The 15,162-nt window shown below is 57.7% G+C and overlaps 1 protein-coding gene across 1 annotated transcript in view; it reads left to right on the top strand.

Moving 5' to 3' along the window:
- Nucleotides 1-8,942, top strand: part of TBX19 (T-box transcription factor 19) — a 22,792-nt gene extending 13,850 nt beyond the window's left edge. The window contains exons 6-8 of the mRNA XM_039881515.1: nucleotides 2,872-3,060; nucleotides 5,139-5,274; nucleotides 8,071-8,942. Coding sequence (XP_039737449.1) covers nucleotides 2,872-3,060; nucleotides 5,139-5,274; nucleotides 8,071-8,356 — 611 coding nt within the window. The 3' untranslated portion in view covers nucleotides 8,357-8,942. The remainder of the gene's footprint in view (nucleotides 1-2,871; nucleotides 3,061-5,138; nucleotides 5,275-8,070) is intronic.
- Nucleotides 8,943-15,162: the final 6,220 nt, after the last annotated feature.

Raw genomic sequence — 15,162 nt, 5'->3', positions numbered from 1 at the left:
GGTGTTCATAATGATGCTGCGAGAATCTGTCCTATCAATATGCGATTTAATTTTAAGGATGTAGAAGTAGCATATATAACTTTTTCAGACGACCCAAGGCCTGAAGATCTGCTAATGTCAGGTGGCAGAACCTAGATTCAGACGAGGGGAGGGTGGCCCACTAAAAAGAATTTAGGACTTGGAGTAAGAGGCCCTGACTTCGAGTGCGAGCTTTGCCGTTTCCTGCGTGGTTGGTCTGGCCTCCGTCAGCTTACGTCTCTGAGAGCCGCTTTTGCGATCAGCGAAACGGGCGTGGGAATGCTTTCCTTGGCGGGTCGTTGGCGGCCCCGGCGTATCAGAGGCGATGCGGCCCCGAGGTCCTCTGCAGATCTTAGCCGCTGTTAGGGTGGCTTGGACTTCGCCATGCTGGGGCAGCGACCACAGATGACTTAGATAAACTAACCGGGAGTAGCTGTAGAGATGGTAAAATGGGGTGGCGTAAAATTGCAATTCAAAGCACAGTCGCGCGCGGGTCGGTAACGTGCCCGGCAGGGAGGGGAATGGCGGGAAAAACGGCGTTTGACCTTCCGAGAAACGCATCGCTCTCCGAAGAGACTTGGCGCTGGGCTCGTGCAGGCAGCTGGACAGCCACGGTGCGTTTCGTTGCTCTTCCAGGAATCACCTAAAGGATGTCCCGGAAGCTGTCCCCGAGGGCCCGCACGTGGCCTGCTCTCACCGTGAGTCGCCCAGACACCGGGTGGGTGGGAGGCGCCCGGGGCTTCCCCGGGAGCCAGTCGCGACCCAGCAGGTTATCGCTTCCACTCGAGACAAGTTTATATCCCCCCCCTGGGGTGCCCAGAGCGAACCTGCGTTCCTGGGGGCTCCCGCGAATCGTGGGCGAGAGTCGAGAATGGAAGCGATGGGTGGCTTAGGCTCCAGGGTTCGGGGTTCGCGTGAGGGAGGCTAGGAGCTCTCAGAGCTGCATTCCGGGCGTGTCCCCTGCCTCTCCTCTGTCCACTCCCGCCTCTCTGTGTTGGGCTCATCTGCTCTGAGCACTCGCTGATTTTCCAGTTGGTTGCCACTGCACGTCCTCGACAGCTGTGACAGTGAGCCAAGGTCCGCGACGTCGGAGGAGTCCACCCCGGGGTCTGAGACACCCGTGGGTGTGGACCGCCGTCCGCTGAGACGCCGTTCCTGGCTCCCCTATCTCCTGACGCACCCTCCCTTCACTGCAGAGGTGGCAGTGCGGCCACACAGAGAGACCGAGCTCTCGAAGAGCATGTTTTAAAGTGACGTGGGGCGCAAAGGCTTTGGGGAGGATAGGACCACATGCAGCGTTTTCAGAGTTCCCGCTTTGTGGTCTTCTGGGCGAACTTTCTGAGCTGCGTGCGTTGTACGCGGCCAACCAAGCAGACCGAAGTCTGGTTCTGGGGACCATTTGCACCCCTCTCCCCACTTTAGATACTTTACGTAAGAGGAATCAGGCCACATTTGCCTTTTTTAGGACTCTTTGTTCGTGGGGTCTGTTGAAATTTCATATGAATTTTGTATGGCTTCTTTTGAAAAAAAACATTGCTTTTTTTTCTGTTTCTGCCAAAAATGCCAATGGGGTTTTGACAGGGATGGCAATGAATCTGTGGATCACTTTGGGTAATTTTAATAATATTAAGTCTTCCAGTTCATGAATACAGGATGTCCCTTTTTTGTCATTTATTTGTACCATCTTTAATTTCTTTCAGCAGTGTCTTGTGGTTTTTACTGTACAAGTCTTTTGCCTCCTTTGTAGAGTTTATTCCTAAGTATTTCATTCTTTTTGATGCTATTGCAAATGGAGTTGTTTTCCTAATTTACTTTTTGGGTTGTTTATTATTCGTGTATAGAAATGCAACTGATTTTTGCATGTCGAATTCGTATCCTGCGTCTTTGCCGCATTTGTTTATTAGTTCTAACGTGTGTGTGTGTGTGTGTGTGTGTGGAATCTTTAGGGTTTTCTCCATGTAAGATCATGTCATCAGCAAACAGATAATTTTATTTCTTCCTTTCCAACTTGGATGGTCTTGCTCTCTTTTTCCTTTTTTCTGACTGCTCTGGCTAGGACTTCTGGTACGATGAGAGTGGCCTTCCTCGTCACGTTCATGATCTTAGAGGAAAAGCTTTCGGGTTTCGACCGATGACCTTGTTGTTCGCTGTGGGCTTGTCATGTGAGGCCTTCACGATGCCGAGGCAATTTCCTTCTGTTCCTAGTTTGTTGAGTGTTTTATCACGAAAGGGTGTTAAATTACTGATTTTTTTTTTTTTTTTTTTTTTGCATCAATGGAGAGGGCTCATTCACAAATTGCCATGAAATATTTCGCAGTCTTTCGAAACGTTCTGCAAGATTCCTGCGGTCAGGGTGCCCCCGCCAGCTCGCTGTCTTTGCTCTCAGATCTTCTCTGGGTGGCGAGGATCTTGCTTTCCTCCTCTTGCTTGGGGGGGAGAAACCTTCCCGCCGAGCAGAAGCCGAGAGGCCGTCGTTCCTTCTGTGTGACCGTGTCAAACTTCCTCGTAGCTGTATTGATTTGTGCACCACCGAGCCGCATCTGCAGCTGACACTTCCTTCTTAGAGTGACTCTTAATTAAGTCGGAAGCAACTTAGCCTTTGCGTTTCTATTCACTTATACATTCAAATCGTCTTTTTAGAGAGCTACGATTCCAGTGTCCCTTAAGAGGTTTCCCAAACTTCCAAATGACCTGTCATCCATCTTCGGAGAAGCCCCCTGGGCCACTAATATGGAAGTGGGGTGGGGGGCGGTGTCTCTCTCCACACAGGCAGACGCTCCGAGTCATTCGCAGACGTAGACGTGGCTGGTAACCTGATTTCTGATGTGGTCTCTGTCTTCTTGTCTATTCTAGTGGGAGGCTGGATCTTTTCCAATGCGGATGGAGTGTGCGGCGCCGGAAACACCAATTACCAGTATGCCGCTCCGCTGCCTCTGTCCGCTCCCCACACCCACCATGGCTGTGAGCGCTACCCCGGCCTCCGAGGGCACCGGCAGGCCCCCTACCCTTCTGCATACGTGCACAGAAACCACTCTCCCTCAGGTGGGTGGTTCTGCCAGTTAACAACCCGGGGCCAGGGTGGCTGGGGGGGTGGGGTAGGGGTGAGGCTGGGGCCGGGGCCAGGGCTGGGGCTGGGGCCGGGGTTGCGGCTGGGGGTGGAGATAAATGGATAAACAGCTGGTAAACAGGTGTCTGAGGCTGGAGCCCCGTTCATCTAACGTATGTCGTATCATTGTGTGTTGTTATTTTAATGTTTGGTTTTTCGTGCTAAGCCGATTATGTAGTTACAGCATCGTCAGAGTCTTGTGATTCTTCCACGAGACACCGAGTCTGCTGGGTCCTAGTGGATGCGAAAGGCCACCGTCCACAGTGCCGCAGTCCTGAGCGGCTCCAGGCTGCCTCCCTGAAAGCCGAGCTCGGTCGTGGGGTCGGAGACCCTCCGCCCATAGCCTCCACGTGGCTGGTTTCCATGGCGACGGTGCAGGGCCAAGTCCGGGGACACTGGTCCCAGCACTGAACAGCTGTTGGGATGGTCTCTGGGAGCTGGGTCACTCCACACCAGGCTCGGGTTTGACTCAGTCGGAGGCGTGCAAACCCGACCTCGATAATTTTTGCAGTCTGATTATTTTTAAGTTGACACTGTCGTCTGCTTTCTTCCTCACTGGCTGCCGCCTTGTCACCCTCGGCCCAGTGTGAACCCAGACCTTGCCTGGAGTTTGTACGAAGGGAGGGAGACATGACACCACGGGCCGATGTCTCATTCAGGTGTCGAGGGCCGGCCGTGTTCCAGGCTCTGCCGTGGGCAGAGCAGCCGTGCCCTCACAGAGAGTGTGCTTCGCACGGGGACACGGGGTTAAGTAAAACGGATTCGTACGGCCCGTGGCACGGCAGGTGGAGGAGGGTGTTCAGGCCCCGCCTCAGGGACACCTGAGTCTGCAGAGGGCTGTCCTGGCCTCCAGCACCATCTGTCCCTGTGCCTCTTCGCCTGGTACTGCTGGTACCTCCGCAGCTGCTGCCAGGAGGGGAGAGAGTGTGGCCTCGTGAGCTCGGACGCCCAGGTTCTCGAGAAAGAGGCTGCGTCTTAAATAGGGGGACTCACGTGCACGTGGAGGTCTGAGGAACATTCTGTGGGACACGCGAGCCAAGTGCTGTGGGGACGGAGGGAGGGGCTGCCACACCTGCCCAGAGTGGCTCACATCGAAGTCTGAAGTCCAGATTTGAAGGACGCATAGAAGGGGCGGAGGTGGGGTGGCGGGCTGCGTGAGTTAGGATGATGAGGCAGGGACTTAGGATCTGTTTGGGGATCATTTAAGAATAGAGTTGAGGGTGGCAGGAGATGTAAGATGAGGCTGAGATAGACGGAGATTGGAGTAGCAGAGGAGGATTGGTTGGCAGTGCAGGAGGAGTGGAGCTTCTTCCTTCCTCTCCTTCCCTGTCCTCTCTCTCCTCTCCCTGTCCTCCTCCTTCCTCTCCTCCTCTCTCTCTGTCCTCCTTCCCCTTCCTTTTCCTTCCTCCTCCTTTCTTCCTCTCTTCTCTTCCTTCCTTCCTTCCTTCCTTCCTTTCCTTCCTTCCTTCCTCCTTTCCTTCCTTCCTTCCTTCTTCTTCCTTCTTCTCCTTCCTTCCTTCCTTCCTTCCTTCCTTCCTTCCTTCTCCTTCCTTCCTTCCTCCCTTCCTTCTCAGGATGATTTGTCTATGCGAGGGATTAATTCTGAGACTCAGGAGACGCGTGGCGCGGGCTGCAGAGGGCACGTTCCCAGACTTCCTGCTCGCTCAGGCAATGGGGCTTCGCCTATCTTTGAGGGGGCGCAACGCGGTGCATCTTTGTGGGGCAGTGAGTGTGGTGACACACGCTAGGATCGGGGTCATGAGGGCAAATCGGCCTCTCAGAGCCTTTCTCTATCACGCTGATGGGGTGTCGGAAGAAGGCATGAACGGGAGGGGGCACGCGGTTTACACCCCGGAACCCTAACCGCCCCCCCCCCGCTTCCCTCAGAAAGTGCCAACAGCTGTCGCCACCGCAGCATGAGCGTGGCTGTGTTTTGGCACAGGGTGGTGTCGTTGGTCACGGCCTTTCTATGTTCTTCGTGCCCCGTCAGCTGAACTCTTGTTTTTCCCCAAAGTGAATTTGATAGACACCGCCAGCAACAATCTGCAAGTGTTCCCCGGAGCCGATGGCTGGACGCCCTTTTCCCCCGCACCCCACGCCAGCATCCTGTCCGCACCCCACGCCAGCGGACCCATCAACCCAGGGCCCAGGTAAGGCCGACACCAGCAACCTGCTCGTCAGGCCCGGGGCGGACATTAGCCCTGGAGATGCAGGTGCCTTTGTCCTGGGCTGGCTTAGTCCAAGCTACTGTCCTGACTTCTAAGCCACTGGGGGGAGAAGGCAGCAACAGGCTGGACCTTCGGCTCCTGGCGGAGGGTGGTGGGGACACACCTGCTCCGTCACGGCCTCTTTCTTCGGTCCCTTTTGTCACAAACCAGCCAGAAACACCATAAACTGCAGATGGATAACAGCTAGAGGAGCATCAAAGGGGAAAAGTGTAAATACACACCGAGAACCCAAGACCCTCGACGATCCACATTCCCACGAGCCGCCCATCCTCACGGGATGGACTGCGGGTGCCTGGCCCACAACGCAGGCCACAGGGCTAAGTGAGCCCCCCTCCCCATAAGTCTCTCGCCAGACACCTGGATCCAGTTCTGCCTTCCGGGACCCAGTGGTGGCTGGGGGGGGGGCGGGGGGCGGGGCTTGGGGTCTGGCGGACTTGGGCGGGTCCCAGCTCCGCCTCCCCTGGCTTAGTGCCCGGGACGATTTTCTCAGCCTCGGGGAACTTCAGCTTTCTTATCTGCACCATGGAAATCATATGAGCTCCTCTCGAGTTATGGTGAGATCGAGATGAGAAAATGCGTTGAAATGCTTGGTAAGCGGCCACGTTCTACATACGTGTCACCTGTCACGTTCAGGAGGGATGCGGAATTTTGAGAAGGTCCGAAAAGGGATCCAGAGTTAAAAGATGGGACTCGAGAGATGTGAGGTGACTTGAGGTTTGTAGGTCTATGACCAGTCGGGAGACCGGGGAGCTTCGGTGCGCGTTGTCAGCACGCTCACACTCACTGCGCATTAGAATTGCCGGGGACATTGTTAAAATGCACGGTTGGGCCTGGGGCTCTGCGTTCTTCACAAGCCTCCAGGTATCGCTGATGCGGCCATAAACTGTGGTCTTGATGACCGTGATGCTGATGCTGCTGTGGCCTCAGGGTCTAGCGCTGTGTTGTCCAGGGCAGCGGCCACCGGCCACCTGTGGCTACCAGACCCTCGAAATGCCGCTCATGCAAACTGAGATGTGCTGTAACGGTAACATACACAGAGAATTTAGGAGACGTAGCATAAAATGAAGAATAAAAGTCAATGATTTTTTCACACCGAATGCATAATGTGAAATGGTAACATTTTAAATATTTTCAGTTACACAAAACATCATTAACGATAAGTTCATTTTCTTTTCCTTTGTAAAAATGTGGCCGCTAGAAAATTTAGCCTTGTGTTCGTGGCTCACACTTCACTTCAGCGGGACAGTGCGTGGCTGGAGGATCTGAGGGAAATGCAGTGACCAGGGTCATGGTAGGAAGTCAGAAGGCGAGTCCTCGAGGAGCTTAACCGCTTGCCGAGGTCTGTACTAGACCCTTTATGCAAGTCATTTATAGTCTTCGAATATACGCACGAGGCCGGTATTAAAGTTCCCGTTTTGCTGAAGGAGCAACTAAAGCTGAGAGGCTTTAAAAATGTCGGTCACGTGACTCGGGGCCCATGGCCTCCCTCTGCCCAGGAGGCGTGGGGAAGGGGCTCCAAGCAATGCAGAAGAAACCGGCCAGCATCCGAGCCAGCTGACTGGCTCGTTAAACATGAAAACGACGTGCAGGGCACGGGCTTCCGCGGTTTCCTCCGGTCCAGCGGGGTCCGCAGTGTCTGAAACGTGGCACAGGGCACGGGGCGGCGTTGCCACCTCCGGTTTCCCAGTGGTGTGTTTAGCCCCTTCCTGACTGTACAGATTTTTCTAGAGAAAACCTGTGTTCGGAGCCCTCATTGTGTAATGAGCCTGTTACAACGCCGCGCAGGATCAGGCGGCAGAGGCTGGCAAGTCGGTCAGAACACGGCGGTGACCAGAGGCTCGCGGCATCCGAGGCTTTTCTGCCCGTCCCAGCTGCTGTCATTTTCACGCAGGGTCTACGTGAAGGCGCAGAATTCGCTGCACGTTAAAATCAACTGGAAAGATCTTAAAATTCCCGACACCCAGGCTGCATGCCAGACTAGGGAGATCGAAATCTCGGGGCAGGATGCAGGCAGCAGTATTTCTTAAAAATTGGCTAGGTGACACCAGTGTCCTGCAGAACAAGAGAGGTCCCAGAACGTGGTCCAGCTCCCGGCCTTTCTGCTGGGGACCAGAGCTGACCGCTAGAGACCAGGGATGGAAGAATTTGAACCACCACCGTCTTCCGAGCGTGATGTGCTAGCATCACACGCTCGTCTCATTTCGTCCTCAGCAGTATCTGGAAGGCGCGTGTAATTGTCACTGAGAATCTTGCAGATGAGGACACTGAGGCTCAGACATTAAATGCTCTGACCCAGGTCACGGAGCTCATGGCGGCAGAGCGAGGCTGCAAGCCCAGGTTTTCCGACCCCAGTGTGTCCCAGTCGTTCTGCCTCGTCGGCTCTCCCGGCCCGGCGGACGTCTCAGTCACAGAGGGCACGGTCCAGATCTCCCTCTTCACTCCCCCCGCCGCCCCCGTGTCCACAGGCCGCGAGGGAGGGAGGGAGGCCCCGAGACGTGGAGTCCTGTGTTCAGGGGCAGCCTCAGAATGCGGGTCTCGGGGCGCTTCATCACGTGCCTGCGCCCGGCACGCCTGCCGGCTTCTCCCAGCTTCTCTGCAGAAGTGGCCGGGTCCGGGTCCGCCCCGCTCCCGGCGGGCCCCCCAGCACTGCGCGTGCAGCGGGCGGGTGGCCACCCTTTCCGGGGCGTCACCACGTCCTCCCTGTCTCTGTCTCTGCAGCCCCTACCCGTGCCTGTGGACCATCAGCAACGGCGGCGGGGGCCCTGCGGGCTCAGGCGCAGAGGTTCACGCCGCGTCCCCGGGGGCCTTTCTGCTGGGGAGCCCGGCGGTGGCGTCGCCGCTCCCCGCTCCGGCGCCCACCTCGGCTGCGGTGGAGGTCCTGGGGGAGCCGTCGCTGACCAGCATCGCCGTGTCCACCTGGACCGCAGTGGCCTCGCATCCCTTCCCGGGCTGGGCCGGCTCGGGCGGCGGCGGGCGCTGTTCCCCCTCCTCGCTGGACGGTTAGGCGGCGTCCCAGGGGAGGTGTCCGCAGAGCCCTTAGCAACCCCACGTACGGTCACCGTGAGCCTCACCGAGGGCCGCCGCCCCGGCGGGTCCTGCCACCCGGAGGACGGTCGGTGTGGACGATGCTAGTGATGTCGCTTGCAGCTCTCTGCCGTGTTCTTTCCGTCCTTCTGTCTGTGCTTAAGCAACGGACGTTCGTCGAGAACCTTCCTCGTGTCCTGCCCTTGACTCTCCGAAGATTTCTAGAAGGCCGAGCTGCCTGCTCTGTGAGGTGACGCCCAAGGCCACGGCTTCCCAGCCTCCTGCAGCCTGGAAAGGATGTGGCCACAGGGCTTCTGCTTTGAGAGCGAGAGAAGCTGCACCTCACAGAGCAAAGTCAGCAAGAACAGAGCCGAGGGTGCGGTAGGCAGCGTGCCCTGGGCCGAGAACGCGGGGCCGTCTCTCTCCCTGGCTCAGAGCCCTTCGACGGCTCGCCAGCGCCAGCAGCAGGAAGTCGCGTCTCCTCGCCACGAGGACGGATGTCCTCTGCCGTTCAGCCTCAGACCTCTCCAGCTTTAGCTCCTTCCGTTACCCTTTAGTGTCTTAAATTCCAGCTGGTCGCATGGACGGCGCCTCTCGGCTTCCTCTTCTGCACTGCAGGCTCATTGTCCCCTCTCAGTAGTCCACTCCAGCAGCACCGCTAAGGTGTTCCCCTGGTGATCAAACAGTTGACCAGCCTGGGGCATTCTCGCCTGCCTGGGCTCCCCAGTCTCCCTGGTTTTGGTTCTCTCGGTCACAGGGCTCGCCCCCTTCTGCCTGTACTTTTCGTGCCTGTGTGTGTGTCTCTCTCCCGCTAGACTGTAAGCCCCTTGGGGCGAGGCCTAGCCTTGTCATGCCTACCGCTTCCAAGTCTGTGCCTTGCCCATCGTAGGTGCCCAATAAACATCGACTGAGTTAAGTTGGTGTGAAGCGTGTGTGATGAAGGGACATGCGTGGTGGGACTCGCTGGGTGGCAGAGCTCAGAGTCACGCGTCTGGGGCAGGGTAGTGTGTCCGTGCGGCCGCTCGGGGACAGCCCGTGACAGCTGGTTCTCAGACGGTGTGGGCTGGGGTGGCCACCCAGACACTGGTGCTGGGCTCCCTGCCCGGGGTCGGGAGTACAGGTTCCTGAGCTCACCCCACACCTGTTGGGCCAGAGGCCCTGGGGCCGGAGTCCAGGGGTCTGCACTTCAAACGAGGGCCCCAGACCGCCGTCAGAGCGAGCTGGGGGATGGCCCGCTTGCAAGAGAGAAACGGAAGGACAGACTCTCCAGAAGAAGCCTCATTTCAGATAAAAATTTCAGCCTCTGCCCCAGCCAGGGTCATTGCCGTAGCCGAGGAGCAAGATCCCTGGCTTTCCTTTGCCTCCACCGCCCACCACCGGATGTGCCGGTGCCCAGGGCCGGGGTTCGGTGGCCCGGGTGACGCGTGGTTCTCCCGGCATCAGCGTCACCCTGCTGTCCCTCGACACAGGACCCTTTTGGCCTCCCAGTCCCTCTGCGATGCCATCGAGGCCATTAAGATGTTAATGTATTAGCATCTCTAAGTTGTAGAAAGTGTCCCTTCCTCGCTGGTGGGCGTGGAGCGCCTCGTGGCCTCCAGTCGCCCGGCAGGTCAGCACAGGCCTCTTCACCGCCCCTGCAGCGTGGTCAGCAGGCATGGGACTGCTCGGCCAGTGCGACGAGGTCTGCAAAAACCTGTCTTCAGCCTCGTGCTTTCTGCACCTCCCCCAGCCCGGAGGAGACAGGAGACGGGGCCCAGAGGCCCAGAGCAGAAAGAAGCCGATGACCTTCGTTCTGTGTTCATTTTCTTGCTCAGGGGAGTGGGGCCCTCTGCAGAGCGATGACTGACGTTAGCTGGGTCGGGGGCGAGTCTCGCAGGATGCTCGGCTTGGAGCCTGGATTTCTAAGCCCGCAGCGTTGGCCGCCGGCTCCGCAGAGGGGTCTCTGCCTGGCGTCGGCCGCGCAGCCACTGTGTGTGCTTTCTGGTGTGTTCTCCGCGTAGTCCGGGCGAGGCTCTGATGGGAGGGGGCAAAGCCTGATTGCTTTCATCAGTCGAGCAAACGGCAGCGCCTCGGGTGTGTTAGTGACACGGAGCCTCTGATGCCATTTCCTGCTTGTGCACCTTCCGTACCCGGCTCGTTACAAACGAGAGCGGTTCACTTCAGGGTTTTAGGCTGTCACGGGACATTTAAGAGAAACATGAATCCCACCTGAATAGAAAGTGATCTTAAAGGGAGGGGGTGAGGACCTCTCAGCCACTCCCTCTACTTGTTGGCCGGGATGCAGGTGCGATAACTGGAGCTTGAGCAGTTATCCGGAACCACGAGGGGGAAGCCACAATCTGGAAGCTCGAAGGAGTCTGAGTTCACCATCCTCTTCGACCCATCCTATCAGCCGTAAACCCCTTTCTTTGGGGCTTGGTTTACAGAGAAAAAATAATGTCTTGTTTAAGTCAGTTATTTGGCGTTTTGTGTTATCTGTAGCAGCTAAATCTATCCCTAATTTTTACAATGGCTTGCGATTAAAGAAATTAAATCTCTCTCGATATGCCTATTCTATGTGCTCTTCCTGGCTGTCGTATTACGATCGAGTGCTTGGGTCTAGTTCTTCAGTTTGCCGAGTGGGCGGACCCGCACCCAGGAGAGATTTCCTACTCAGGTGATCGGTCTGAGTCATGAGAGCGTCCTTTCGAGGTCTCCATTTGTACCTTTGGCTTGTCACCTGCTGTCCTGGTTCCTGTAGCTGCATCCCAGCCACCTCAAGCACGGTGGCACAGAGTAACACCCGTTAGTGACGCCGTGGCTTCCACTGGACAGGAATTCAGAGCGGGTACCGTAGGGTTGGGCCGGCCTCTGCCCCAGGGACCTCAACCGAGGACAACCGGAGGCTGGACGCTGAAGCCTCTGAGGGCGTCCCGTCACGTGACCTTCCGCTGTGGCTTCCCAGTCGGCTGGGCCATTGTTAACACAGCCCCCCAAGTTTCCGGGGGTCCTGCTGGTACTGGCGGGTGTCCTCTCTCCTGCCATCAGTGTGTGTGTTGGGGGGCGTGGTACAGATGGCTGCGTAAGAGGCTCCTCAGTGAAAACCGGAAAGAGCGCATGCCCCTTCTCGTATTCTCTTATTTATTAGAAATCTGTCGCAGGCCACAGGGGAGGAGGGGACGTGTTTGCCGAGCACCCGCATTTGGTGGCTGGTTTCTTCACAGGTGGCTGTAATGTCTCTTCTCTCTCAATGTCCCATCATCAGCTGTTAAAGGAGGAAACTCTGGGCGACGTTTCTTTCCCCCAGGAGACATTCAGGGGAGAGAAATCCTGTCTCCTGCCACCCTTCAGTGCTTTTCCCCACTGACCCTTTGTTGGCAGGCCTTGCCTGGCCCACCCCACACGCTCCCCACGGAGCAGCTTTTAAGATGCAAAATAGGCTCTTACAGCCTGTGAAAGTACTTTTGAGAGAAAAGGGTGATTGATTTGGAAAGGCACCGGGACCTGTATCATAAACAGAAGGGGAGGCGGGGTGGGGCCGAGCAGACGTGTTCTCAGAAATAAAGTGATCTTGGCTGGGTGAGAAAGAGGCAGGAGGGGGATCTCCGAGAAGGGGGCCCACATACCAGCCCTCGCCCTGGGATGGAACGCTGAGGAGGGGGTGGTAGAGCCCCCAGATGCGTCCTAGGAAACACGGGCCTGATTCCAGCTGAGCCACGAGCCGGTCTCCCTCAAGGTGTCCTCGGTCCAGACGGTCCTGAAGGGCGCAGGTGCAGAGCCCGCGTGTGGCAGACTCATTCGCCCTCGTGGCAGAGCAGCCGCAGGTGTGCGCTCATGGAATGTGGGGCGTCCCCTGGAGAGCCGGCACAGGACTGACGGTCGCTCTCTCTCCCTCACCAGTCCCGGGGGCGGGCTCAGAGCTCTCGGGCGACCGAGGAGCCTGGAGAAAGTCACAGTGTCCATTTTCCTGCCGCATCTTCCTCTCCAGTTTTTCACCAGAGGAGGATCTGGGGGGACCCGCACCGGATTCAGGTGGGAGAAAGATATCTCTAGAAAGGTCTGGAAGTGGGAGGGGGTGCTGGGTACACCGACCTCACACCCCGCCCCCCCGCCCCGGGTCATGGAGTGGAAGGGCAGGCGCCCCATGTCAGCCGAGGCATTTCTCTCTGTGGCTGTGTGTGGTCGGCCTCCTTAAATCAGAGCCCAGCCCTTGAACGGATCCGAGCCAAGCCCATGACCCAGGATGAGGCCCTGGAGCCTGCAAGTCGCCATCCACGGACCCCGACTGGTAGTGTCAGCAGATCCGCGAGCACGGGGTCCCTGCGTCTTTAGGCAGCCACCTCGCACGCCCGACACCGGGTGGCAGCAAAGTGCCATGCATCCACCCCAGCCCTGCGTCCTGGCTGGCTTCTGACGCACGACTTACAAAATGAAGTGATGCTGCAGATTTTCCTTAGAAACAGCTCCCCATGCATGACTGGCCGCTCTAATGAGCGCCATGGCGATAACAGGCATCCTCAGAGCGAAAGCCGCCTACCGAATAGAACGGGCAAACAAAACAGCCCGCGGAACCAGGCCGTCCTTTCCGAAACGCCTCTGAGAATGCCGTGCGATTTGGTCCTGATGTTTTGGAGCTGACAATTCGACGTCGCACGTGTGCAAGGACAGAGTGTGTGGTTTCCGAGGCCCCTCTTCCTGGCAGCTTGGCAGCTGGCTCTGGAGGAGGCGGTTCGGCCGCTTCAGTGGCTGCAGGGCCTCTAGTATTAATGAGCATCTTGGAGACAATATATGGCTCTCTGGCAGATGTCGAGATCGACAGGGATTAGCTCAGGAAGAAGAATCCATCTGCTTCTAAGGCAGAGCCTTCGGGGGCGGAGATGACTGAGCCCATCGCGTGACACAGCCCTGTTGCAAGCTGCATCCCAAGGACAAGTGGGGGACAGGTGGGGAAAACGAGCACTCTGCTAGCGTCCAGCACACCCAGTCCCAAAGACCACTGGCCCCCACCAGCCCGCTCCCCACTCCCGCCCCCACACACTGCTACCCCATCAGGATTTTCTGTCGTAGAGTCCTGTCGAAGTCCTTTAAGAAGCCAGACCGTTTCAGCTGAGGCTGCTACACTTGCAAAAGCGACCTTTGTGCAGACAGAATGAGAAACCCAATGTTGCCATCTGTGCGGCCGTGTTGACTTTCTCAGCTTTCAGGGTCCTCCTGTGACTTCACTGAGACTGGGGACACAGCCCTGTGTCTTAGGAACCTGGGTGATGGAGAGAGATCCATCTCCTGGTCATCCCGGGTCAACGGACCAGTTATCCCACACGATGCATTTCAGGCTCATCTTTCTGAAGGTCGCATATTGCCTGAAACCCCTTCTTCAGAAGGCCTTCCTTGATTAATGAACGACACTTGGCTGGTAGTGAATCCCCTACATTCGAATTCTACAATTTTTTTTTCACAATATCACCTCCCCAAAATCAATTTCTTTGCTTACAGTATCAAGGATTTCCTGGTAAATTTGTGTATGTTTGCTAGGTTTGCTCATAGTTTGCGTTTTCACTGTCTCCAGAATTACTGTATCCCAGATTTCTTTCTACCAGAGGGCACGTGACTATGGAAGGCGAGGTGAGCCTCCTGCGCCCTGGGCACTCTGCAGGTGGCTGTGGCCCAGCCCGGGCTGTGCAAGACTGGAGGGCTCCCCGGCCCAAGGCCCGCAGGCGGGGTGCGAGCTGTGCATGTGGGTTTAGTACAGTTTAGGGCCACCAGGATCTGAACCCCCGCAAGGGGCCATGAGAGTCTTTGTTAGAGTTTGGGGCCCCTGGGGGAACATGCGATCTGCTTAATTCCAAGTTTTCAGCTAAGCAAGGGCACATATTCTCCCTGCAGGCGGAGCTGGAGGCACTTCAACGCCGTGCCAGGGCGAGGCCGGCGGCCGGGCTGAGAACCCTCCACGGGGGACACCTGGGGGCCTCTGAGGCTGCAGCTGGCCTGAGTATCCTCCACGGGAGACACCTGGGAGCCCCTGCGGCTGCAGCTGGCCTGAGAACCCTCCATGGGAGACACCTGGGGCCCCCGCGTTCGAAGGCCACGCGGGGGCTGGCTGTGCCTCCGCACCTGTGCCTGGGCGCGCCCAGAGCGGGTGCGTGGGCCCCGTGCGCGTGCGGCCCGAGGCTTGTGGGCTCCACAGCCGGGCCCAGTGGCGGGGGTCAGAACAGGGCAGGCGCCGCGGGAGGGGGCTCCCCAAGGCGCACAGGCCCACAGGGAGCGAGGGCACAGCCTGGGAGCCCCCCAGGCCGCACGGGCACACGGGGACCGTTTGTGGGCGCGGGTCCCCGGGCTCTTCGAGGCCCTGGAGGTTCCAGGGTCCGTCGCTGCAGCTCCCCGCGCCGAGCTTGGCAGCCACAGGCCCGCGGGCAGGTGAGTACTGCGCGTGCGCGGGCAGCGACTCCCGCGCCGCCAGGTCTGCGGGGAGCCGGTGAACGCCGTCGGAGCGGTCCCTTGGGGGCACAGGGCACCTCCTGCTTGCACCCCTGGCCCGCCCAGTGGCGCTTATTGCCCCTGAGGCTTGATCCAGGGAAACTCGGAGGGTCGGCTGCAAATGCGGTGTGGCTGTGGCGATTTGGGGGTGGGCGAGCCCCTCCCTAGAGGCGGCTCATTTCCCAGGCTCCGAGGTTTGTATTCTCTCTATTCACGCCCCTCCACCCCCACCCCGTTTGACTAAGCCCGGTTATTGCCTGTTTAAAAATGTGGTGTTTTGCATGTGTTTTGCAAAGAAGGCGTCTGAGAGCCACAGTAGATGCGTCCAGCTCC

The sequence above is a fragment of the Pteropus medius genome, unplaced genomic scaffold (genome assembly GCF_902729225.1).
Source record: "Pteropus medius unplaced genomic scaffold, Ma_sr-lr_union100, whole genome shotgun sequence".
Taxonomy (NCBI): domain Eukaryota; kingdom Metazoa; phylum Chordata; class Mammalia; order Chiroptera; family Pteropodidae; genus Pteropus; species Pteropus medius.
This window is presented reverse-complemented; position numbering and strand designations above follow the sequence as displayed.